The 26342-nt window shown below is 41.5% G+C and overlaps 1 protein-coding gene across 1 annotated transcript; it reads left to right on the top strand.

Moving 5' to 3' along the window:
- Positions 1-790: 790 nt before the first annotated feature.
- Positions 791-24620, top strand: LOC138247265 (zymogen granule membrane protein 16-like). Its single transcript, XM_069201987.1, has 4 exons — positions 791-867; positions 4193-4248; positions 11197-11329; positions 24189-24620. The coding sequence occupies exons 2-4, from the start codon at positions 4194-4196 to the stop codon at positions 24532-24534; spliced, it is 534 nt and encodes a 177-aa protein (XP_069058088.1). The 5' UTR covers positions 791-867; position 4193; the 3' UTR covers positions 24535-24620.
- Positions 24621-26342: the final 1722 nt, after the last annotated feature.

Raw genomic sequence — 26342 nt, 5'->3', positions numbered from 1 at the left:
AGTGTACCCACTTGCCAGGTCGAATTGGCAGTTTAAAACTGCACACACAGACACTGCAGTGGCAGGTCTGAACCATGTTTATAGGACTCCTAATATGAGTGGCACAACCAGGGCTGCAGACCCACTAGTAGCATTTGATTTACAAGCCCTAGGCACCTCTAGTGCACTTTACTAGGGACTTACTAGTAAATCACATATGCCAATCAGGAACAAACAAATCAACAATACAATTTACACAGAAAGCATATGCACTTTAACATTGATTAGCAGTGGTAAAGTGTCCGGAGTCCTAAAGCCAACAAAAACTGGTCAGAAAAATTAGGAGGCAAAAAGATTGGGGATGACCCTGCAAAAACAGCGAGGTGCAACAATGCTGTTCCTGGAAGTCCAGCTTCCCCAAAACATATAAGGCTGGCTGTCAGGCTGAGTTATCTGCCAGGCGGCTAGGCTTTCATCTCTCACTTTTTAATCAGTCTCCCTCCCTCCCTCTCTGCAAATATCTGTGCAATTATGGCCTCATCATTTGTCTCTTCATTTGAATCCTTCAAAGGCTGTCCTGCCTGCTGGCCTCACTCTCTCCATGCCATAAACTGCTCAGATCCTGTGGGTGAGGCCTAAATCTCTTGTTTGCCACTATCCATGGGACAGAGTCATTTTCAGTTCCAATGAAAGCTCAACTTATCCACTCAGGAAGTGGCATTAAGTACCAAACAGTGGCCTATTTACTCATATGGCATCTGCTGATAAGTATCTGTTTACCAGGCAGACTTCAAAGCACTGCGCCTGGATATATGGAGAGAAGGAGAAACTAGAAGCAATCCCAGCCCTGGTATCTCAGTGAGAAGCTTGGAGATCCACCAGCAAAAGGTAAGATGAATGCTCCGTTGATCCTCTGCACCTTTCAGAATTACAGGGATGTTTTCACTGAGGTGTTCTGAGTGACACCAAATAGACAACAAGAGCCAAGATTGGCTTGTCTATGATGTCACTCAGAACCAGAGGTGAAAAACATTCCCTTAATGAACTTTTTACCCATCTATAGTTTTATATTATGTATGGCCCTCAAACTTTCCTGCCCCTGCTTTCAACTGATAAACAGGGGAATAGGAGTAATGTGTGAGCCATATATAGCGTGGCCTCTATTAGGTATCTCTGTCCAAAAGGTAAGAAAAGGTAAAAAGGTACCTGCCATCCTTGACCAACCCCCACCAACTTCCCTTGCCTTCCGTCCCTCTGCTGCAGCTGCGCTTTCTGATTTCATTTAAAGCAGACAAGAACAGCTGCTCTGATAGGCTCTCAGAGAGCTCTGTCATCCTGGGCTGGAAGGCATTTATGACATAGCAACAGTGAATAACAAGTTTTGTTATCAGCTGTTGTTGCTGCGTCACTGCAGTGAGTTATGACATTTGGAAACTGAAATAAAGGATAGCAGCTCTTTATGAAAGCCATACATTACAAACTGAAATATCTGAGCAAGCTGATGTATAAATAACGAACCAGCCTGTCTTAACCTGCTTTGACTTTTTAGTGTGTCTAATCAGGTCAGTTTTTGGTTGTTTTTTGCCTTCACCATCGAGAGGTAGAGTTCAAACTGTGTGGCCATTTAGTTCTTGGCATCTTCCTTAGGGATGGGTACAAGGAAGGAATATGAGGGATGGCTGGTCTCATGGCTGTTGCACAGATTGAACAAGCATTAATAATGGCAATAATAAATTGTATTTTTATAGCATCTCGTTCCAAAGTGTTGCACTGCTAAGTACTGTAAACGAAAAGTGCCACAGATAACCAAGGTATAGGTGAAAGGGCAGATTCACAAACTGCATTTTGTATTGCCTTAATAGTACAACAGTAGTACAAAAAATGTAGTTTACAAAGTTATGTGCGGAGACTTCCTCTTCAGCTTCTCCTAAAGGGAAAGTTTATAGAGGAGTTTAGGAAGGTACAGGATACCAAAAACACCTGCGCAAAAATTACTGTTCACAAACTGCACCCCTACAGTTGCTACAGCCAAAAAGTTATCAAAACAATACTAAGGGGCAGATTTAAGGAAAGTGGCCCAGCACCCAGTGCAGTGCCACTTTCCTTGCACCCCTTAACAATGGTGTGCCCCCTTTTAATGCCTGCTCTGAGCAGGCTTTAAAAGTGCCAAAAAACATGATGCAATCTCTTAGATTTCTTTGCACCATTTTTTTGGCCCACCTAACAGGGGAACTCCTCCTTTGCATACATTATGCCTGGCGCAGGCCTAATGTAGCGCAAAGGATTACAAAGTGGCGGAATGAGTGCATTGCGCCACATTATAAATATGGCGTGGGGAAAAGGCCTCCTTCGAGCTGCCTTAGCCTAAAAAAAAAAAATGCGAAAGCAGCGCTAAAGTGGTGCTAGGCCTCTTAAATCTTGCCCTAAATGTTCTCCTTCCCAGCCTTGCAGTGAGTCTAGCACCACACATGGTCATGCACAGATACTGCAACACACCCTGTTGAAAATAATGGAGACACATACTTAATATAACATCTCATAGGAAATAATATACAATAAATTACCTTACATTATTCTTACTGAAAGCTCCCAAAAACCATCTCTCTGTTACAGGGATGAAACATGAATTGCTGGAGGAGCATGCCAGCATTCAAATGTCGAACTTTGTCAAATTAGCACGCTCACTCAGCGCAGGGTGCTGTTAACTCAAAGTGATTTATTCTGCAAGTTAAATATAAATATTTTATATTTTGTAACATTATTGATTAGCTTATGTTTCAAAAATAATTAAATCAAACTTTTAATAAAAATTTAAAATTATTTGAATTAACATAAAAACACATTATTTCAATTCAATTGACTAAACATTAAATATTAAAACTCTAGTGAGGGTGTTATTTTTTTAGGTTAATAAAATAAAATAAAAATTATTAAACATTTATTTTGATGGGTCATGTGCTGCAGCATTTTAGTGTATCCATTGTATATGAATAACACTTATTTTACATTGATTTGCATTTTTATTTAACACTGCAGTACTTGTAATATACTTAAGAAAAAACAAACTTTATTATCTTTTCCTACACTCTCCAACAGGGAGCTCTCCGCCCTTTGAGTACTGGTATTAACTTTACAGTAGTAAATTCTGTTTTTAATGTCACCACCCCTGAACTGAGGAGGTGGAGATATGTAAGTCTACATTTAGGTGTAAATCGACACTTGGAAATAGTGAATATAAAAAAAGTGTAGACCTACACCTAGGTGTAATTATAAATCTACACATTTATGTTTACTTTTGTGAATCAGGCCTAAAGCGTCATTGTGGCATCCACTCTCTTAAAAACAGGGCAACATCAGACTAGGCAACACTAATTACCACACACCCATAAAAAAGAGCAAAAGCTGCTTAATTAGGACAGGACTGCATGCCAATGAATTCCAAAACGGTAACAATCAAAAATTTGCCTCAATATCTTATTGTTTCCTCACTCTTAAGTCTCCCAAAACCCCAAACACTCGCCTCTCAAAAACAACTCATATCATCAATCAGCCATCCTCATTCTTCCATGCACTTGCCTACCCATTCAAATTGCTCACACTTCCACCAGTCCTTAACCTTTTGACGCTGCCCTCCTTCTTTTATCACAGGTCATAACGCATCTTACTTACACTCCCACCTGCAGACCTCCACCATGAGCTGGACAGACCTGCGCCAGGTCTATCTAACCCAGTCCAAACAGCGACTCCTCATCTCCCTCCCGGCCTGTAACCTGCCCTGCTGAGGCAAACTTACTTCCGGTCCTGCACAGACCAAAGGTGACCTAAATAGCGCCCAAAAATAAAGCTACAATCATAAACACATAGGGAGGGTGGGAGAAACAGACCTCTAGCCAGCCTGCCCACAAGAGAGAAGGATGTGGTAAAGAGTGCCAGAAGCTTCACCTAGCTTACTTTATGACCTCTTCCAGGTCCCCCACACCCATATAATACCCACCCATCACCAATCCCCTTAACCATGGGAAGCACCAATTGTCCGAAAATACTGGGGGAAGACGCCACATATTCTTTCATTCCTCCCATCCCCAGGTGCCCCGTTTCACTTGTAATGGTAATCTGGCATCCATGTTATATTTGCACCCCGGGCATCTTCCTGTAGCCACTGTGCTGTGGCGCTGTCCTAAGCCTAATGTTGGTGTTTTTCATGTCTTCGCAGAATGTACGCACTCGTGGCCTTCGCCCTGCTCACGTCTCCAGTGCTAACTTCTGAAAGTAAGTATTTTGGTTTCCTTTTTACTGTCTTATTCTTTGGCGGGCAGAGGCTTAGTCGACAGACAGACCAGGATCGCTGAGACTGTCACATACATCACAGAACGAACATTGAGGGGTGAAGAGCAGTGTAGGATTCCGAATATGTACATTTCCATTGAGTCATACTGCAGTGTACTGATATTTACCCTGTTTCTGGGTGATCCTAGTTTAGCAAACAAGGAGCAGAGGTACATGTAAACAAAACTATGTGCCCAGGATCACATAGAGTATTTGTAGACACTCCATCACCGGTACTGGAAACGCTATTCCATTAAATGGCAGCAGTATACTAGCTATTGGTTGCCTGTTTACTGTTGTGTATAGTTTTTGAGCTAGTCAGTAATAAACAATATCACATTAGTGCCTCTTCCCTACTGCCCTGTGGCTCTGGGGGTACATGTACAGCTAGATGTTCTAACAAAGCCTCTGCCCCATCTTGCCATCCTTTACCCCGATTTATTATCAAATCAGTCTTATGGTCTGTGTGGTGCACCACCTCTATCAGCTGATAAACAATAGCAAAGCCAATAGGTCTGGCTTTTTGTTTGGTGAAGTGTTTCATAATATCTGGTCAACATTGTGTACCTTGCCCCTAGCTGCTATAGAAGAAAAATCCAATAACTAAGCAGCAATTTGGGCTACAGCAATGTGTAAGCATTGAGTAGGGCTCTGTTCCCAAACAGACTACATTAGCAGAGGTAACCTAAACCTTCAAAGAAGAATGTTAAGAAAAGTTATCAAAAGATGAAGTTGCAATGTAAGTGTGAACCTCAAAGTTGTTCATAGACTGGCATTCCTTAGTAAATACTTTTGGTAAACGCCTGCATGTCTTGACTTTGTGATAAAAAACTGCATATCCAACAACATGTTATGGCAACAAAGTAAAACAAATTAAATGAAATAGTGTTGAGTAGCATTCTGTTTGTATGACAGTCTGTTGCATCCAAATAGCAATCACTCCGTAAACCAAAAGTCCATAAACAGCAAATAAAATGGCATTGTGTCAACAAAGTAAGTGCATTAAAGATCACACTGATTCAAATCTACCAAAACGTCTAAATGAGCCTCATTACAAAAGCCCACTTGGAACACAAATGGCACATTAAGGCATCCATGAAAAGCCACAGACTTGACAGAAAGACCATCCATACATTGGCAAACCATGAAAAACATCTAGTAATAAAAGCAGAAGTGGGCTGGCCCAAAGCCCAATCTCATTCTTTATTTCTGAGAGAACTTTTTTGAAGAATTGATTACATGAGGGAACCTAAACAAATAAAGCTATCAGATGTTAAAAACCATAGAGAAACGCCAATGCCCCATTGGATTTATATGAAAATAATGAGGCATTAGAGAGAACCACTGACATTAAAAGCACATGGCGAGGGGGTTCTTGCTCAATCAGTCATGTCCCATAATAGGTAGTAAGATTATAAATTGAGTATCTTGAAAAAATGCTGTTTCAGATTGACTGAGCACAAAACTGTTTCCATGGGGGAGACAGGAATAGAGAAATAAGGGGAATAGTTAGAAGCCCTTGGTCCTACTGTTGCCTCACTTTTGGTGATGCAACGGCAGCACAAACCTTTAAATCATATCTATAAGGGCACACAAAGTCACTTTGCATGGCTTTGAATGGCCTCATAGATATGGAGTAAGGCAAGGCAGTGCGAATCGCTGTGTTGCCTTACTCTGCAAGGGAGGCACCCCCTGGATGTTGCGGTTGGTGTTCTCATGCAACACCCATGGAGTCTGATGCATCCCCAGATTTACAAGACCTTACGTCTCCCCAGGGGAAGCACAAAAAGGTGAAGTATCACACATAGAAAGAGAAAAAAGCCCCCCAGGGATTGTTTTTGTGCAGGAAGGGACACCGTCCTGAACAAAAAACAATCCTGCCGACCGTGCAGTCACCCTTACACCATGGTGCAAGGGTGCCTACATTGGCACTGGCTTCCAAAATGGCACCTGAGCAATGGGAAAGGACAGGAACGTGCCATATGCCATAGATGCGTGCCTGCACATTCCTGCCCTTTCCTTTTGATGAAGGGCAGTGTAGCAAGGTGACTTGCTGTGCTGCCCTGCGTCAAAAGCCCATAAATATGGGCCTAAATGTGGGTGCTGTCTAGTATTTTTTTCTGTGCAAAATGCATCCTCACATCAAAAATTAACAGAAGAACACATTTCACTAAAATATAGCACAAAATGACTGACTGACATTATGCATAGTTTTGACAAAATGTCATGTTATTACACAAAAGCAAACCATAAATGTTGTATATCCCTAATTTAAAACACGATTTTCAAGTAACTTTACAATACAAACCAAAGGTTGTATGCACAGAGGCAATCATTAAATATTCCAGTACCATAATGGTGTGCTTGGCAAGGCTACTCATCAAAGATTTCAATTCCACTAAAAATGCATACGTTTAACACACATTTAAACAAGTGTGGCCATACAGTTTTACCAGGAGCGGCCCCACCGTTATGCCGGAGGAGCATCGCTCCACTGCTTCAAAGGCAACAGAAAAACAAAATGATAACTTACTATCATCTTTTTTCCCACTGAGTCTGGGGTGAGGTCAGCACCCTCTGCGTCAGAGGGAGAAGGAGTAGTGTTGCACTCTAAGTGTGCTTTGCAGTTTGGCTGGACGGCCAAAGTGACATGCGCACTTAGAAATCTTCACCCCAGCTGTCCATTCATCCTGCTCAAGCCAATCCTGTCGCTTCTCTCATGCTGTATAACAGCATGAGAGAAGCATCTGGATTGGGTGGGGAAAGGAGCAGGGCTAGCACCGAGGCGGTGGGAGCGGCGGAGCGGAGGCAACAGGTAAGTCTATTTATTTAAATATTATCCCCCCCAACCCAACTATGACTGCTCGCTGCCTCATTAGCCCTTCCTGGCAGTAGCCGACAGTGAGATTTACTGTACCCTTCTGACATATTTCAAGCTGTATTTATCATCCTTTCTCATTTCTACATTCCACCTCCTTTAGCGTTCTCATCTTGCCACTACTACGTAGTTTTGCACGCTTATATTATGACTGAGTATTTATTTGGAGGGTTCAGAATAGGGAAATGAAAGCTTACATAGATCACATACTCTGAGTCAGTAGATGGCAGGGCTTTCCCTCAAATTAGACTGTTCTAATAAGTTCAGAAATAGCACTGCCACAGACATCAGATGTATCCATAAGTTATTGTGGTTTTACAGGCACTATGTATCCATGTCACCAAGAAAAAGTGCTAAAATGTCTACTTAAAATAAAACATTGACTCACAAAATGTTTGTCAAAATGTTTGTCCCCACATATCAGCTTGTGTTCTTCTGAAAAAACACACATGTTGATCTCAAATGCCAGCTTTCGTTTTGGTTAAATAAGCTCAAGTTCTCCGGAAAAGCATTTTGATTTGCAAAGAAAAGCGATTCATTTTGTCCCAAAAGTTATTTGGATCGAACGTGATTCACATTCCCAATGGTGTTGGAATGATTTTGAGTGGGGGTGCTGGCCAGCAACTCAATGTGCTAAATTCATAGGGGTTATAAAACATTCAAATGCTATTTAAATAGCAAGTGTAGCTAATGAGGGATTCCCATTGTGTGTGTGTGTGTGTGTGTGGGCAGAGGGTGGGTAGTGTGAAATTCAATAAAGCATCTGGGAGCACATGATAATAATTACAAGATTAAAATGTGGAATGTTGGTTACTGTCTTGAATTTGCTTTTAGATCAGGACTCTGACTTGTGCGAAAAAAAACACACACTTTTTCCTAGCACAAACTTTGTCAGATTAAACCTGGTAGAATTTGTTGGTGAAAAAAACACAGATAGTTTTATTTACACCAGTGCTATAAAACATTGGCTTATTAAAGCCTTCCACTTTAACACTCTTGTACTGCAGTGCTCATAGGGTCATGTTAAAAAATGGCTTCGCTTTTGAGTCAGAAAAATGAAAAGTAAACAATGTGTTAAAAGATGCCATCTGAGATGTGAAAAGCTGTCTTTGAAACAGCATAAATTGCTACAACACAAAAGAGCAAAGTCTCTTTCTTGTTAATTTTCAAAATTAAATCCAAGGTTATCTGGGGCGCAGCCCTACTTCCAGCGCCACTACACATTCCTGTGCATCAGAGTTACAAGATGCTAATCAACAAGTGCAAGGGATACCCGCTTGATTCCAGGATGTGCATAAGAAGCAATCAGTGCCCACCACGTACCAGTGGTAACTGCTGCCATTCTGTCTTTGGCCCAATTCAGTTTTCTCTTTTTCCGTTCCACTATTCTTTCATGTTTATTTATTTTACTCTTACTCTCATGCTCTTTTTTCTTTCTTCCTTCCTGGCTCTTTTACTACGTGCCTCCATGAAGTATCCTGTCACACCTCCTTCCTGTACGTTAGTGCAGGGCTTCCCCATCTCAGTCCTTGCAGGGTTATCTCACATGGTTTCTCTTTGTCTAGGATCTTATCCAGGTCCCATTACTCTAGGTTCTTATAGGGTCTCCCTCTCTCTCGGTCCTTGCAGTGATTCCCTGGCAAGGTTTCCATCTCTTTGGGATCTTGCTGGGTTTCCTTCTCTAGGTTCTTTCATAAGTTTCCTGTATCAACCTTGCTGCATGTGTTTTCCCTGTCTAAAACTCTAAACGGGGTCAAGAAATATTTTCACCCTATCAGGGGGTAAGAGCGGTTAGCATGACTGTCAATCAACATTTAATTTGCAGTATGACCAAATTTGGCCACACAATGAAAACCCAAATAGGAAATACAGTAAAGGGTTTTATTACAAATGTACACTCAGATTAATGTAAAGAATTCTCAAAACCAGGCTATAAAGATACAATATCAGTATCGGGTGACCAAAATGTTGCTAGAATCAAAGTCTGATCAACATGAGACTAACTAAGCACTCAATGAAAACAATACAGAACAATAAAAGCAAGATCTGGTGCTCCGAAAAAAATGCTAACCAGCTCTAAATAGCTAGATATGCAACGAGGAGCCCTCAAAACACAGCAAGTGAACGGTTTACATGTGCTGGGCTAAAAAATATGGGTGCAAAAGGGAAAAAGGAAATAAAGGACAAAAAGAAGCTGGAAAAATGACATCTGGGGCAAAATGAAGCTAAATGAGGTTGGAAAAAGACAAGTAAAAAGGGAAAGTGCCAGCATCTCAGAAGCTCAGTCAAGGGTATTGTCATGGGTCAAAGAAAATCTAAGTCCTCTCAACAAGCATTTGGGAAGTGCATGGCAAGGACAAAGAGGTCTATACCTCTTAAAGTCCAAGGGATCTCTGCTACTCCAGCTAACTGTAAACAACAAATTAATGTCCAAAGTGAATTAATTGTCCAATCATGGCACATCATCCGACAGGCATCTGCAACATCTAGGCAAGTTTCCAGGTCTGTCATGGGAAGGTATCCATCTTTGCTCTTCTGTACAACTTTGCAACAATTATGAATTGAGTGAGCCAATCTTCACATTCTCTACTTCTCCATGTACTGTCCTCTGGGGCACTTTCTAAAGGCTCTCTATGAATAAGACAATAGCACATCTATTTCAAAACTACCATTATATGGGAAGGACATCGGGAAAGAAATGACGTTAGCAAAGAGAAAACAGAATTCCCACGTTTAGGAAGTCTGAGCCATACCAGATCAATATGGCTTAACTAAAGCAAAGCAGAATTTAAATGGGTCATTTTATTCACATTAAGCAAAATGTATATAAATGTTTCATTAGTAAATCTTGTCTAATATCATATTACATTAAATTACAAAAAGCAAAATAACTTGTTGATGCATGTCAGTAAATAGTCTGTAACTTTTAATACACATCCATCAAGAAATTAATTATATTTTCAATGGTAACTATTCTCTAAAATCGTAAGGAAACATGAAATCAAATTAAACAATTGTATTCCAGTTAATATGGCTATACAGCACACATTTAAACCCTTCACTACAGTGAATGCACCTTAATATAGACTTTTTAGAGCATCATTTTAAAATTAGCTTGTCATCAATCCACACAACATAATGTAAATATGGTCAAGCATAGATCAAAAGTATGGCGTCAAAGGTGACAGCCAAATCTCAGCCACGCCACCTCTCTATAGGTACTTGAATCACTACCCTAGCATGATTTTCTTCAATCTGGGTTCTGGCAGGGCTTTCCTGTCTCTAGGTCCTTGCATGTTTTCCTTATCTCTGGATTACTGCAGGGTTACCCTGACAACGTTTCCTTCTCTCTAGGTTCTGGCAGGGTTACAATCACTCTAGGTTCTGGCAGGACCTCCTTCTCTGTAGGTTCTTGTGGAGCTTTTCTTACGGTGAGGGTCTTGCATGTCTTCTCTTCCTCCAGGCTCCTATACCATCTCCTTTCCATCAGTCTCCTTCAGTGCTAACTCCCTGCAGATTCCTATTCCTCATGCCTCTGTCTATGTCACTGCAGTGCTCATTGCCAAGTACTTGCAGTGTGACTGCCCACAGGCTGGGCGGCCTCTGCCATTAAAGATGAAAAATATAACCCACAGATAGCCTGATGCATGCTCCTGAAGGTGCAGTAACTCAGCAAAGCAAAGCACTTGCCAGGCTGCTTTTATAGTGACAAAACCTACTTGGGCCAAAGACAAATATTGAGAAAAACAGCAGCAGAACTTCTGTTACCAGAGCTCTGAGTCAATGAAGTGCAGTGCTACTCAACTTACTATTACTACAGAACTACTCCCAAGGGAGTGAATACTATGGAAGGTCAAACCTAATGCATTTGTGAAGGCTCTTTGTATGCCTCTTCAGTTATAAAATATTCTGCCAGTCCTCTGAGGCAATTTTACCTTAGCTTATGTGGTATCGAATCTTTAGGAGTTAAGACAGTTAACCCTGGTTGACTGCTTTGTTGTTTTGTCTTTCAGTCAAATCTCGCCTGTCTTCATTCAGCGGGGAGTTTGGTGGAGGCTCTGGTGTTGCATTCACGACCTCTGGTGAGCACTTGAATGGGCCAATCACAGGCCTGCGCATCCGTGAGAGCACCAGTTACATCCTTGGGTAAGACTCATATTATTGAATCACTATCCTACTACCAAAAGTACACAATTGAACAATCTCCAGCCTAGATTTGAACCTTACAGATTTTTCTTGTTCTTTGTTACATGATTAAGTAACATTTCTAGTTTGCGTACTTGGCTCTCATCAATCAATTACCAAAAACATGTGGTTGGAACTCTTTTCCCCTGGGAACCATGAGGCTATAGTTACCTTCATTGAGGCACATATTAGTAGAGGTGGAACATGTTCTTCCCCTCTCTGCCCTTGCAATTGGTGTCCGGCTGATGGTTTGTGTTTTTTAGGATCATGAGTTACTCAGTTTCTTGATCTAGGCTAAATTACTTGCTGTAATTTCTCCTTATTTGGAAATCACTTGATCACCAAGGGGCATTAATTCAGCCATGGTCGTGGACAGAGGTTGGTAATCCAATAGATTAACCCCATCCTTATTGTCTAATTGATAGAGAGGAGATTATCAAAGTGGATCAGCAGTCCGAACAGCCAGTCCGCAGCCATTCAATTTCTAACTATTGCTTAGATTTTATGTCTCTCCAACTCCACGCCTTACTGCAATTCCATGTGTAAACCTTAACTCAATTGCTTGCCCTCAGATCAAAACATTGCTCCTTGGAGCAATTAACCAAAATCCTATTGCTGATTTACTTTTCCAAATACATTAATTTTCTAGTGTTTCACCAAATATCTTCTTTAAATAGTTTGGGGATGGGTAAATAGTAATACAGATTGTTTATCTCTGCCTTGACCGTTGTTTCTGCATTTTAACCACCACATTACACAGGAAGTTCTTCTTTCGTTGTTCTTTCTGTCTTCATCATCTCTAGAACAAAGAAGATGAAATATACATGAGGATATTCCCCTCAATCAACGTTGAGGAGGTATCCCAAATTAGCTATTTTTTTTCTGAAAGGAGACTGATTTAATTTGCACAATTGAGCATGTTAAAATAGGTTCCCATTTTGAATATGGTGGAGACAGTGAAGGATAATGGGAATACCGCTCTGCCTTAGTACACGTAACCCAGTAGTCCCTGCTCCCTCACCTCCAGCACCACGAGGAAGCAGACAATGCTCACCCCTGCCAGTGGTCCCAGGCACCCTCCCTGCCCTCAAATCGCACTGGCATCCCTGCTGACATTTGCCACCTACTCAGAGCATGTGGCAAATGACAGCAAATTTGTCCCTGGAATCTGGGAAAACAGGTAAAATGACCCTGTATTTCCAGGTCTGCATGGTTATTCTACATTCCGAGGTCAACAGCTCAAATTGGCTGGATTTAGGTTTGGGGATTCTGCGTAAAGGCCCACAGTATCCCTGCACACAAATACGGACAATTCATACTGAGGGTGCATAGTGGAATACCCCGACATAAGCAGCATTTTCATTGACCTACCTTACTGAAGTCAAGCTTAAATTAGATTGGTACCTAGAATAAAATCTGGAATACTAGAAGCATAACAATAGAATACTAAATAGCTGAAGCCACACCTATTCTACTAGCGGTGCAGACATCCTTGATCACAGCAACCGTTCAAGATGACTGAAGTAAATAGCCCTGAAGTACAGCCTGGACGTAAAAGCCTACGATCCTCACTTGTGGCCCAGGCCATTCCCATCCTGACAAAAAGTAGGATAATAAAAATCCTAGGCAGCAGTGGTGCTGCACGAATGTGAGGCTTGAGATCCTTATTTTCCACTTTCTCCACTTGTTCTTCCCTGCAGTCCTTTCACTGTCTCTCTTCTTTTACATGTTAGCAAGGCACCCCTGTTTTCGCACTGCTACTGAAGCTCTATTCAATCACAAGAACATTGGAGCTTGAGGTCTAGGAGTTTATGTGGAGTTGTATTGGGAGAATCGAAATGAAACTGCATTGCAAGACGATCGACAGCAGTTCAGGGTCATGTGTCTAAGGCAGGAGGAGACACCAGAGACTGGGAGCAAAGATAATGTATCCGAGAGCAATGGCATAGGTAGCGCTGAATCTAGCATGAGTGTGAACAATACAAGGCTCCACTCACCAAGGACAGGGTGTGGCATAACGGCCGAGCTGCCGACATCGGAGCTTGGGGAGGCAGGTTAAAGTCTTGGTTTCCACTCAGCATCCTGTGATTCTCTGCAAATGACTTAATCTGCCCACAGTTCATCACCTTGAGACACTCACGGGTGAATTGATCCCGGATTTTAAGTTCTTGAATAATAGGGCTGGAAATTAAATATTGTGAGAATAGTTGTTCTGCTCCTGGATAATCGTGTAGCGGTTTTCTTTTAGACAATGAAGGAGGAGATCCATGGTAACATGAGTAAGTTACTGAAAAATGCTGAGAAGTTTGGGCTACCTTTCGTAAGGGAGAGAGCAGGTGGTCTATATGAATGACAAGTTGACTGTTTTCGAATAGTGCGATTCTGAGATGAAGATGGAATTGGAAAGAGGTGGAAAAGGGCAAAAGCACCAGCTTCCCTTCACTCAAAATACCCCTATTCTGTAAGTTAGGTTTGTTTACTATGTTTCACGCACCAAGCACTTTATCAATATCTGGAAAGAAAGTGGTTCAGACCAGATTTCACGATTTTTGCCACTCTAACAAAAGCATTATCAGGAAGTACATACTGCGCTTAGATTGCCAGAGGTACCAGTGATCTATCTAGCTCTCTCTACCCCTTCTTGGTGCGAAAGATTGCTCTTATTCCGTTTTAGGGCAGGTACTGTGTGGCGTCCTCTTAGTTTTTCGGAAGGCACATTGAATCAGGGAACATGCAATTTGGCCTGTCCTTGTGACAGTTCATCGAAACAAACCTTGTCACACTATATGGTCTTTTGTAAATAATATAGAGGTCCATTTGTACTTATTTAAAGGCAGTCTTAAAACAGCTCCATTTTACGAAATGCAAAGATGATGTTATTTTATTTTCAGCTTTTAGGAAGTCCAGATGTATGTTTTAGTGTGTGTTCATTTCTTAAAGTGGCAAAGAGAAGTAGGAAATCAATGGAGGGTTGATTTAGAAGTCTAGTCCCTGTTTATACCTGTTTGCTTAGTCAAGATAAAAGTGATTGTTTTAGCTGTTTAATTTTGGTAATGATGCATAATACTGCCTTTTATGGTTTTATGCAAAACCAAATAAAAGATGAACTTGATCTTGACCTTGAACTTCACTCAAAATTCCAACAGAAAATGAAGGAGGTTGAGAATCACAGCAGAAGGAATAGCCATAGGCAATTAAGATTTCAGAGGAGGAAAGCTGGAAAGGACTTGCAACTATACATCTTAGAACGTTTAGAAACCACCCTCCTCCTAGAAGGGCATGGACTCAACCTCAATTGAAAAAGTTAGTGAATCCACAGGATTACATTTTTTACTAACCACCCAGAATTAAACCAAGGGGGGGTCACGGAGAAAATCCTTGTAGAAGGCTTGAAAAAGGAGTAAAATAAAACTAGCATTTTCTGTATAAGTTTGGATTCAATATTCGTCACAAAGTTTAGGACAGACAGAAGGGCCAGGAATAGGTGATAACAATATTTAGGCCTATGAAGGTCTTGGGTAAGGTAATATGTCTGACTAAATGATGAAATAAGCCATATCAAGATGCACATATTTTCTACTAAGGTGTAATTTCCTATCTTCCACAAATTAATCTGGATCTAGAAGAGAAGAGGGCATTGTGAGAAAGTAGCCTCTTTCCAGTATGGTTGCCCCCATTTTTGGCCTGTTTGTCAGTGTGTTTTGACTGTGTCATTGGGATCCTGCTCGTCAGGACCCCAGTGCTTATGGTTTGTGGCCTACTTGCCTATATGTTTCACTTTTTTGGGCAGTATGCTTTATTGCGTCACTGGGATCCTGCTAACCAGGACCCCAGTGCTTATGCGCTCTCTGATTCCAAATTTGTCCTTACATACTGGTAACCTAGTATTTCACTCCAAATTGGCATACTGGACCCCCATCATAAGTCTCTAGTATATGGTACCTAGGTACCCAGGGCATTGGGGTTCCAGGGGATCCATATGGGCTGCAGCATTTCTTTAGCCACCCATAGGGAGCCCATGAAAAGGCTTCTACAGGAATGCCATTGCAGCCTGTGTGAAATAGTGCATGCACTTTTTCACAGCCATTTTCACTGCACTATGTCACATATAAGTCACCTATATGTCAGACCTTCAGACTCTGAAGGCTGGATGCAAAGTACCTGTGTGTGAGGGCATCTCTGCACTAGCAGAGGTGCCCTCAAGTTGTCCAGGCCCATTTTCCCAGACTTCGTGAGTGCGAAGACGCCATTTTAAGTGTGCACTGTACATAGGTAAATCCCTATGTACAGCTTCACAATGGTAACTCCGAATATGGCCAAGTAAGGTGTCTAACAACTGGGAATTGTACCCCAATACTGATTCCAGTATTGGTTGCACAATTCCATGCACCCTGGGGGCTTCACAGTGACCCCTCAGTACTGCCATCCCAGCCTTCTGAGGTTTCCCCTGCAGCCCCAACTGCTGCCACCTCACAGACAGGCTCCTGCCCTCCTGGGGCTTGAGGAGCTCAATTCCAGGACGGTAGAACAATGCATTTGCTTTAGGAGAGGGGTGTAACACAGGCATGGGAGGGGCATCCTCCCAGAGCCTCTGGAAATGCTTTGAAGGGCACAGAGGTGCCCTCCTTGCATAATCCAGTCTACACCGGTTCAGGGACCCCCAGTGTCTGCTCTGGCACGAAACTGGACAAAGGAAAGGGGAGTGACCACTACCCTGTCCATCACCACCCCAGGGTGGGGTATTTTACTTACCGTTGGTGTTTTCTTACACTCCCAGTGCCCCTCTACACACTACACTTGCCTAGGTGGGAAACCGACTTTCGCATTCCACTATTTTAGTATATGGTTTGTGTTCCCCCTAGGCCTCTTGCAACTGTGATATTCACTGTTTGCACTATATTCTGACTATTTACTTGCCTGTTTTTGGTTACTAGTATATATACTGTGTAATTTACTTATCGCCAAAGGAAGTATAGTCTCCAAATTAATTTTTGCCCTTTGTCACTAAAATAAAATACCTTTATTTTTGGTAACACTGAGTATTGTCTCCTAGTTCAGCCTTGGCTGCTCTGCCTACAGCTATCTCTAGACAGACTGACTTCTAGACACTGACTACTGTTATATTGTGTCTGTCAGAATGTCACTAGGTTGTGTCTGTCAGAATGTCACTAGGTCATAAGGTCTGTAGAATGTTACGATTTGAATGTGTGAGTGTTCCATTTTCCGGTGAGGAGATGAGCGGCAGCTGTGGAGTGCTGGCGGAGGCTGGGATGTTTCTCCGATATTAACGTGATTGTACGCAACTATAAATAAAAGAAGATATCCTGTTTTCATCTCTCACCGAGAGCCTAGTGTGGAACTACTGCGATGTAACACTGGGGACGATGGAGTCTTATCTATGTGCCTCATCTCGGACAATGTGCTTGAGGAAAACATCCCAACTCCAGATAAGTTCTTTCTTGACATCAGCAAGCGCAGTTTGTTTACTTTTATTAGCTTATTCTGGACCTTTGCGATTCAATTAATTTATAGTTTCAGCTGTCGGCAACTCCAGTGTTCCTGTATCCTAGCAACAATCTAACTCGCACTCTGCTTGTGCGTTTGAAATCAGCACGAGTCCCAGAAGGTGCGCTGTGCGTCTGCTGTCAGCTCGGAACGAGTCAAGTCTTCTAAATCTTCACGCGCGTTGCACATCAACAACCAACAATCTAACTCGCACTCTGCTGGTGTGTTCGAAATCAGCACGAGTACCAGTACGCCCAGTACGCGCACCGCGCATCCGCTGTCAGTTCGGCATGAGTCAAGTCTTCTAAATCTTCACGCGTGCTGCGCATTAGCAACCAGCTCGTACTGTTGGATTTGTCAAATCTTCAATCGTGCTCTCAGACTTGACAAGTCATCACTCGCTCTACGCGTCTGCCAAAAGCTTGCTCTTTCAATCTTGGCATGATTCCCAGTACATACGGGAAAAGTACTCAGCAAAAGTTCTCTTTTAATTATGGCACTGCGCTCTCATTGATCCCTTGAAGGTGTCACAAGTCTCATTACTTTCCAGTTACTACATCTCCTCGGTGCCATATACTGTGATTGACACACTCCTAAAACATTCACTATGCAAAACGTAGCGTCTCATCCTTTTTTCCTTTCCAACCCTGGTGAACCTCTAATCAAATGGGGAAAGTGGAAAAAGGTTTTTGAACGATACACCAGAGTTTGCGGAACTTCCTTGAGCACGGAGAGGAGAACTTCCTTACTTTTGCACTGCTTAGGAACTGAGGGTCAAGAAGTTTTTGACCACTTACCTGATATACCTGACCACGAAGCAGTTAACTTAAACGAATATGACATTTGTATCAGAAAATTAGACTTACATTACTTACCAAAAGTCAGTACCATATTGGAACGATATTACTTTGGCCAAAGACAACAAGTAAATGGAGAATCTGTTGAAAATGATGTAACTGACTTAAGACGCTTAGCTTCATCCTGCAAATTTGGTTCATCCATAGATGAGAGAATTCGTGATCAGTTTATGCAAGGCTGTATCATTGATAAAGTGCGGGATGAGTTGTGGTTGTTAGATGATCCTCACCTTGACGAAGTCATTTAGCTAGCTAAACGTATTGAACACTCCTTAAAGTGTGTTGATGTTATAAAAAGGAATGGTCACAATGATGTGGCTATGGTAAAAGATAACAAATCAAAAAACTTTAGGAATAGCACAAAACCTACACCCCAAAATTCTAGTAAGAAAAGAAGATGTTACAGATGTGGGAAGGAAGGCCACTTTGCTAATGATAGCACATGTCGAGCTATCAATGGTGTCTGTCTGTTTTGTAAAAAAAAGGGGTCATTTCTCGGTTGTGTGCAATCAGCGTAAGTCTAAAGATAGTGTGAATGCTGTTGATCCTCAACTCACGGATGATGACGATGGTTGTGTGTCACAATGTGGCCAAATAGTACTACAGGTGTCTGATTCTAAACCTAATGGTCCTTTGGATTATATTGAGATTGAAGGTAAACGAACTAAAGTACTCTTTGATTCTGGTGCCAAAATTACTATTGTCTCCCACCAGTTTTACCAAGAGCAACTCAGAGGGTGCATCAAGCTGTTGAAACCAGATATTAGACTTTGTGCATATGGTGGGGAACCTATTGATATACATGGATATTTCCAAGGGTTAATTGAATACAATCAGCGTTACACTTCTGGGAAGATATATGTCTTGAAGAAAGGAGACAGTATAATTAGCTGGTGGCACCAGAAGGACTTAGGAGTCATGTTAGATCCGAACAACGTACCCCCGATTATATTGAAAGACCAAACGACCGTTGGGTTGATTGACAACACTTACTATGCCTCGGACATGGAGAATTCCCTCCGCCGGGTCTTTGCAGATTTATTTTCTGACAGAATTGGGTGCATAAAAGGTTACTCACACAATATCAAATTAGTTTCTGGTTCTGTTCCTTACTGCAGTAAGGTTCGTAATGTTCCTTTTGCTGCAAGAAGTCAACTCAAAGATGAATTAGAGAAACTGATAGATCAAGGGGTAAATGAGGAGGTAGAAGGAACAGAATGGTTGGCTCAGATAGTTATTGCTAAGAAACCTAACGGCAAGATAAGACTATGTGTTGACCTTCACCATCTCAACAAATGTGTGGTAGTTGATAAATATCCTCTCCCCAACATCTCTGAGCTACTAACCAGAGTATCAGGTGCAAAAGTATTTTCTACTATCGACCTAACCTCAGCATACCACCAAGTATTGTTAGATGAATCCAGTAGAAATTTAACTGCATTCATAACGCCTTTTGGGACATTTAGATTCATCCGTTTACCATTTAGTTTGATTTCAGCTGCCTCTGTGATCCAAAGATTGATAGAACACATTTTAAGAGGACTAGAGGGTGTATGCATCTATCAGGATTATATCTTAGTTTATAGTAAAGATTCCTTACAGCCTGAAATAAGAATTATAGAAGTTCTAAGGAAAATTTCTGAACATGTTTTAACAATCAAATCAGAAAAATTTAAATTTGCTGTCAACACTATAGATTATTTGGGCCACACCATAACTGGTGAAGGTCACATACCGAAGAAAGAACTAGTTGACACTATTCATGGTCTAGCCTCCCCCACGTCTAAAGAAGAATTGTTGAGATTTCTGGGTAAGGCGGAATACCATAGTAAATTCATCAAAGGTTTTGCAAGTTAATGCTATCACATGAGAGGTTTGTTAAAGAAAGGAGCAGAATTCACATGGAGTGAGGAATGTGAGAAAGAGTTTGGTAGTATCAAGGAATCTCTATCTTGTACGCCTGCTTTGTAAGAGTTTGACCCAAATTCACAATCATTCTTAACCACTGATGTGAGTAGTAAAGGATTAGGAGCAGTGTTACAACAAGGTGGATGCACTCCTGAAAACACTATTGCTTTCATATCCAGAAGCCTTAAAGGGGCAGAAACTAAATATTCTGTCATTGAAAGAGAAGCTCTAGCGGTGTTTTGGGCCATAAAGAAATTGAAGAAATTCTTGTGGGGTGGTTCTTTTGTAGTGAGGACAGATCACAAACCCCTGTGTGAAGTTTTCTGTTCTAAAGGTATTGATTCTGTGTCAGGGAGGATCACCAAGTTGATTGTTGGGTTGCAGGAATATGATTTTGTTGTAAAATATGTCCCATGTGCTGACAACATACCTGCTGATGTTTTGTCTAGATTGGTTGCACCCAATTCTCATCTTCAAATTGATGAGTCTGTAAGTAGTGACATGGAAAATTTAGAATGTGTGTGTGAGGTAGATTTTGAAATAATTTCTAAGGATAAGTGGCGTGAAGAATCTTTATCTGACAAGATACTAACTATTTTAAAAGTCTTGTCTTAATTATTTATGAAACTTTTTATGTAGCTCTATGAACCTTTTTTATAAGCAGTGTACTAACTGCTAATGTCTCTTTTCTATGTGATGGTTTATGTTTTTTTTAATCTTTTTGTATGTATGACTATTTTTAACTTCTCAAATGGTCTAAACTTGGACCGAATAAACCATTGATTGATTGAAGATACTAACTGAAATAATAGAATTATTACTCAATGGTTGGAGAAGTATACATCAGGGAAGTATCGAGAGTAAAAGTTATTGGAATGTTAAGGATGAACTAGCGGTGAGTCAAGATCTTCTATTCAGAGGTACAAGGTTAGTGCCTCCACTTAAGCTTAGAGACCAACTAATGAACCAAGCTCATAGCAGTCACATGGGTATCTCTAAGACCAAAGAAAGGTTACGCTCCTCATACTGGTGGCCTGGTATGGATACCCAGGTAGAGCGTCTAGTGAGAGAGTGCGTACAGTGTGCGATTAGTGAAAAGGCTATGAAACCCAGGGTACAACCAATGGTAATTAGAGAAAATCCAAAAGGTCCGTGGATGGACATTGCATTAGATACTGTAGGACCCATTCATGGCGAGAATTCGATCGACTATATAATTGTTGTGGTGGACATGTTCTCTAGATGGCCAGAAGTGTGTTTCACTAAGAGCCTTGAGACGTGGAAAGTCATTGAATTTCTGAAGGATTTAATAACCAAGGAGGGTATTCCCTCAAATCGCCTCACTGATAATGGAGTGCAGCTAATATCCAAAGAAATGAATGACTTTTTGAGTGGGTGTGGCATTAAACATAAACTTTGTGCATTATATCATCCAGAATGCAATGGAATGGTAGAAAGATTTAATAGCGTCATAAAAGAGACCAGCTCCATTGCAAAAGACAACCAACTGGATTGGAAGCAGGAAGTACTGAAGAAAGTTTATGTATATAGACACACCCCTCATTCCTCTACTAGTCAAACACCATTTTCACTTTTCTGGGGAAGAGGTGGAAATACAATCCTAGAACCTAAATGGGTTAATGACCTGTTAGACAGGAAAAGTAGGAAGGTGATAAATAGTGATTGGAGACTTAAAGAACATGAAAAGTTGCTAAAGAGTAAACTGAACTTCGATAGAACAAACTGTGTAAAGAAAATACTCATTGAGGTTGGTGATTGGGTTATGATTAAACAACCCTTTGCAAAAAAGGGTGAGAGAAAATTATCATCTCCAATAAGGGTTACAAAACTCTTTACCAATGCTGTTAAGACCCAGGATAACAGAATATGGAACTTAAATAGAGTTGTCAAAGTTACTCAAGCTGTCAATGGCACTAAGGTTGATGATACAGAAAGAAGTGGTATTTGTGCAAGAAGAACATCTTCAAGAAAATTGCAAGAGAGTGTAGAAAATTCCATGAAAGAACCCAATTTGAGGAGGTCAAACAGAAATGTCCAGATACCTGCATATCTTAAAGTCTATAAGATAGAGTGAAACTTCACTTTGATTTTCTTTTACATTCTAATGTTACTTCTCTTGATATTGTGTATTTAAATATCTATGTAATTCATGTGTGTTTAGAGGGGAGGGAGAGGTGTTATATTGTGTCTGTCAGAATGTCACTAGGTTGTGTCTGTCAGAATGTCACTAGGTCATAAGGTCTGTAGAATGTTACGATTTGAATGTGTGAGTGTTCCACTTTCCGGTGAGGAGACGAGCGGCAGCTGTGGAGTGCTGGCGGAGGCTGGGATGTTTCTCCGATATTAACGTGATTGTACGCAACTATAAATAAAAGAAGATATCCTGTTTTTATCTCTCACCGAGAGCCTAGTGTGGAATTACTTCGATGTAACAACTATATTTCACTAATAAGGGATAACTGGACCTGGTATAAGGTGTAAGTACCTTTGGTACCCACTACAAACCAGGCCAGTTTCCTACAGGAATAATTGGTAGCCTAGACAATATTATGTTAGAAGCTGCCTTTAATTGGCCATTATTGCGGCCCTTTGAATATGATTACCTTACTAATAGCCCATAACTTCAACCTTAACTAGGGAGCCATTTTAGGCACCCAATTGAAGAGATGTTCTCTGGCAGCTCAGGGACTTTAAAAGTGTTTAATGGAGCATTTATATATAAATGTGTTGTAGGCTAGGGCTTAGTGAGGGAAGGATGGCCTAAATTGTGAGAGTGCAAATCAAAAACATATTTGAAAGGATGTCACTGAGCTGGTTGAACTTTTTATTAGTACCTGTTATTCTGAAGATGAGCCACTACGTCCATTCTCCAACACATTCTGTTCAGTTTAGAGAAGGTTTTTGCAGTTCTTTTCAGCCTTGGATGCACGTTAATCCCTCTTTCTCATTACTGCTCTGCCTTACTTTCCTCTGGTGTTGTTTCTTCTTTGATCATGGATTTAATATGGGAACCTCCCTTTATCCAGGTTGACCTATTGATGTACCAAAGGTAACGGATCACAATAATTCAAACTGCTTTAATTAATGGCATAAGGATGCCCAGTAAAGAAGCAAACATCCCAGATTTTTTATAAAATACCTAAGGTCAGTGTGATGCTGTTCACCAAGTACTGCCTAGGAGTACATGCAAAATAGGATTTATGCAGAAAAAACAGGGACTGGAAAGGTGATAAGTTGAAGGGTAAAATTTCTCTTTGGAAATAAAATAGTAGAACCCTTTTTCACAGAGGAATAGGTAAGAAGGGACTTGAGCACAGCCCTATTCAATATGGAGGCAGCCTTACGTGTAACATATAGGGGGTCATTCCGACCCTGGCGGTAAATACCGCCAGGGCCGGGGACCGCGGGAGCACCGCCAACAGGCTGGCGGTGCTCCCTTGGGCATTCTGACCGCGGCGGTTCGGCCGCGGTCAGAACAGGAAAACCGGCGGTCTCCAGACGGTTTTCCGCTGCCCTGGGAATCCCCCATGGCGGCGCAGCTTGCTGCGCCGCCATGGGGGATTCCGACCCCCTCACCACCATCCTGTTCCTGGCGGTTCCGCCCGCCAGGAACAGGATGGCGGTGAGGGGTGTCGTGGGGCCCCTGGGTGCCCCTGCAGTGCCCATGCCAATGGCATGGGCACTGCAGGGGCCCCCGTAAGAGGGCCCCACTTTGTATTTCAGTGTCTGCATAGCAGACACTGAAATACGCGACGGGTGCCACTGCACCCGTCGCACATCCTCCACTCCGCCGGCTCCATTCGGAGCCGGCATCCTCATGGAGGGCTGTTTCCCACTGGGCTGGCGGGCGGCCTTTTGGCGGTCGCCCGCCAGCCCAGTGGGAAACCCAGAATGACCGCCGCGGTCTTTTGATCGCAGTACGGTCTTCTGGCGGTTCCCTCCAGGCGGGCGGCTCCCGCCGCCCGCCGGGGTCAGAATGACCCCCATAATGTTTGGTGCCTTTGCATCGACCTTGCCGACTAATGTTTGTGCTTCCACTTTCTGTTCATACTTATTAAAGGCTATATGAAGTTCAACTGCCTCAAATTGTCTATGAATCTGTGAGATTGTAAGCTGTTTCCAACTGAAATGTTGGTTTGTTTTGCTCTGATTACAATGTAAGGGTATGCATTACTAATACCTTACAACTGTAAACCAACTTTAAATACTTGCTAGTCTGTGATGTAGTATGGACCTGATAAGGAGGAGGATGAGGGCAAGAGTTTCAAGTCAGTGCCTTAATCTCCATTACTCTGGGAAGTATACTCTTCCAGGTCAAGTTCCTTCCACCGCCTACTGTATGTGAGTTTTGACCTCATGGTGAGTTTGATACATTTAATAATAAGTGACTCTAAAAACACTGTCTTCCAATGTAGTGATTTTCTTAAAGTGACAGAACATGCTTGTAGGCCAACTGTTTATGCGCCCTATACAAGCTTGAGAGACAACAATGTAATAATGTTTCTGTTTTTCTCTTGTTCTGTCTCTAGAATCCAAATCCGGTTTGGCAGTACCTGGGGCCAGATGTATGGCAGCACCTCAAGTTCTTATCTGGAGGTCATTCTCCGCCATGGAGAACACATCATAGAGGCTTCAGGGAAGTACAGCACCTATATTAACGAGCTGATTTTCCTGACAAACCAGGGACGTATGTTCCGTTTTGGCCAGCCCTCTGGTTCTTGCTTTAACCTCTTCCCACTCAACAGTAACACAGTTCTGCGTTACATCAGCGGGCGCTATTCGGGTTCCTACATCACCAGCATAGGATTTCACTGGGATAAGCCCCGTGGCTATGTCTCCAATGGTAATGGTTTGGCCCAGGTTCAGGCATCATAAGGCTGACAAATATCCCAGTATCCTCTTGATTGTGTGGTTACTTATGGATAAAATGCAATAAAGTCCATCATGAGCACCCTGTCTTTCTTTGGTCTCTTTCTCTCTGTGTGTTGCCGGGTCAGCATGTAGCAGTATCGTTTGGCCTTTTTGTTTATCAGCGTTGTCTATATTTTATACCCCTGCCAGTAAAAAAATGGAATAAGCAGTAAAAGATGGTATTTTTTACCTTTAGAAATCCAAACCTTCCAACACATGAAGAAATCCCTTAAGAGCTTGAGAACTGGCTAAATGATAAATCGATGCTTATGGAATCACACAGAAGGTTTATTGCCATGGCACAAAATAATACTGCAAGTGTAACACATTTTTTCACATACCAATACTTGACCCTTCCACTAAAGTAAAACTGAACAAATGTTTTCTGAGAAAGGTGGCAACCATATCAGGTGTTTAATGGAAATGTATTTCAGTTTTTTGACCTATCAAATCATTAGCCTTTTTTCTCAGGGAATGAATTATTTGGGAATTAAGAGAGCTGCAGGGCAGTAAGTGATGTCCTAAGTCATGTGGCTCATTCAACTAGCCCTTTAGGCTAAGTGTTTGGTAATCAGGTTACTGGCATGTTTACTCCTCTGAAGTATTACAAACAGAATCCCTACTGAGAGGGAGCCTAGTATTATGCCATCCCTTGTACTGATGTCAAGAAATAATTATGGAGTCCCTGGTAGCCTTTTGCTTTTGAGAGAGTTTTGCCCTAAACACTGACTGAAGGAAAAAAAAAAATCTGCTGCTTATTCGGCAACATTGTCTTGACGTGTAAAATTTGGAAGAGGCTATTTACCTGACTGCCGGCCATATGGTACATAATCTCTGCTATCGACACAGCAGCTGGCAAAATAGTACATACTTTCTTCTGTATAGTCAGCCACACGCTAAATATCAGAAATGATGCTCAGTTTGACTGACGGCCAGATAAATAACGTGAAGGAGATTTTTATTTAGTTGCCCATGAAGAAAAAGGGAGCAACAGGCATTGGTAGGGTGGTGGCCATCTTGTAATGGGATGCAACATGTGAGGCATTTGAAAGTAAGTGCATATGCAAATGTCCAATAATTTGTACAAAGGTATGTGCATGAATAAAGCTAAGCTGTTTACAGATGAAAAAAAACTGTACAATAAATTTTGAATAAAACCTTTCTGTTATTATAATAGCCAAATAAGAATTGTAGGAATCAAACTTCTATTTCAAGAGTTTTATGATGTGGCACCCAGACATGTTGTTCTGCAATCTGGGAGTAATTGGCTGTCTGCAAACAATAAACAGTATGGTTTTAAAGCATGCTACATATCATTTTCAGTCCATAACTTTATTCGGCATATAACATTTAGCCATAAAAGTACACATTTAAACCATCAGAAAACTTACATACAAAATTAAGAACAACCATAAATACATTTTTTGAAAACATTCTAAATAATGAATCCTTGAATCCATAGTTACATACCACGATCTAGACATGATTAGGAAAAACTTTTCTCGTACACATTGCCTTTAAGATGTAAGTGCCACATTATAACATATAACATGAGTATGAAGGCAGTAGATACTTCATGGTTGTTGATGGGTTCTTGTACTCTGGGCTACAAACAAAGGTTTACTATAAATATACCTAAAATGAATATAATATTTACAAAACAACAAAAATGAGTTGAGCTTTGTTTACTAATCCCATCACAAGGACACAAAGTCATATCACCAGGACAGACTCACATGTTGGGGAATGCCACCAAATGGTGCAATATACTC

Source organism: Pleurodeles waltl, chromosome 7 (genome assembly GCF_031143425.1).
Source record: "Pleurodeles waltl isolate 20211129_DDA chromosome 7, aPleWal1.hap1.20221129, whole genome shotgun sequence".
Lineage (NCBI taxonomy): Eukaryota > Metazoa > Chordata > Amphibia > Caudata > Salamandridae > Pleurodeles > Pleurodeles waltl.
This window is presented reverse-complemented; position numbering and strand designations above follow the sequence as displayed.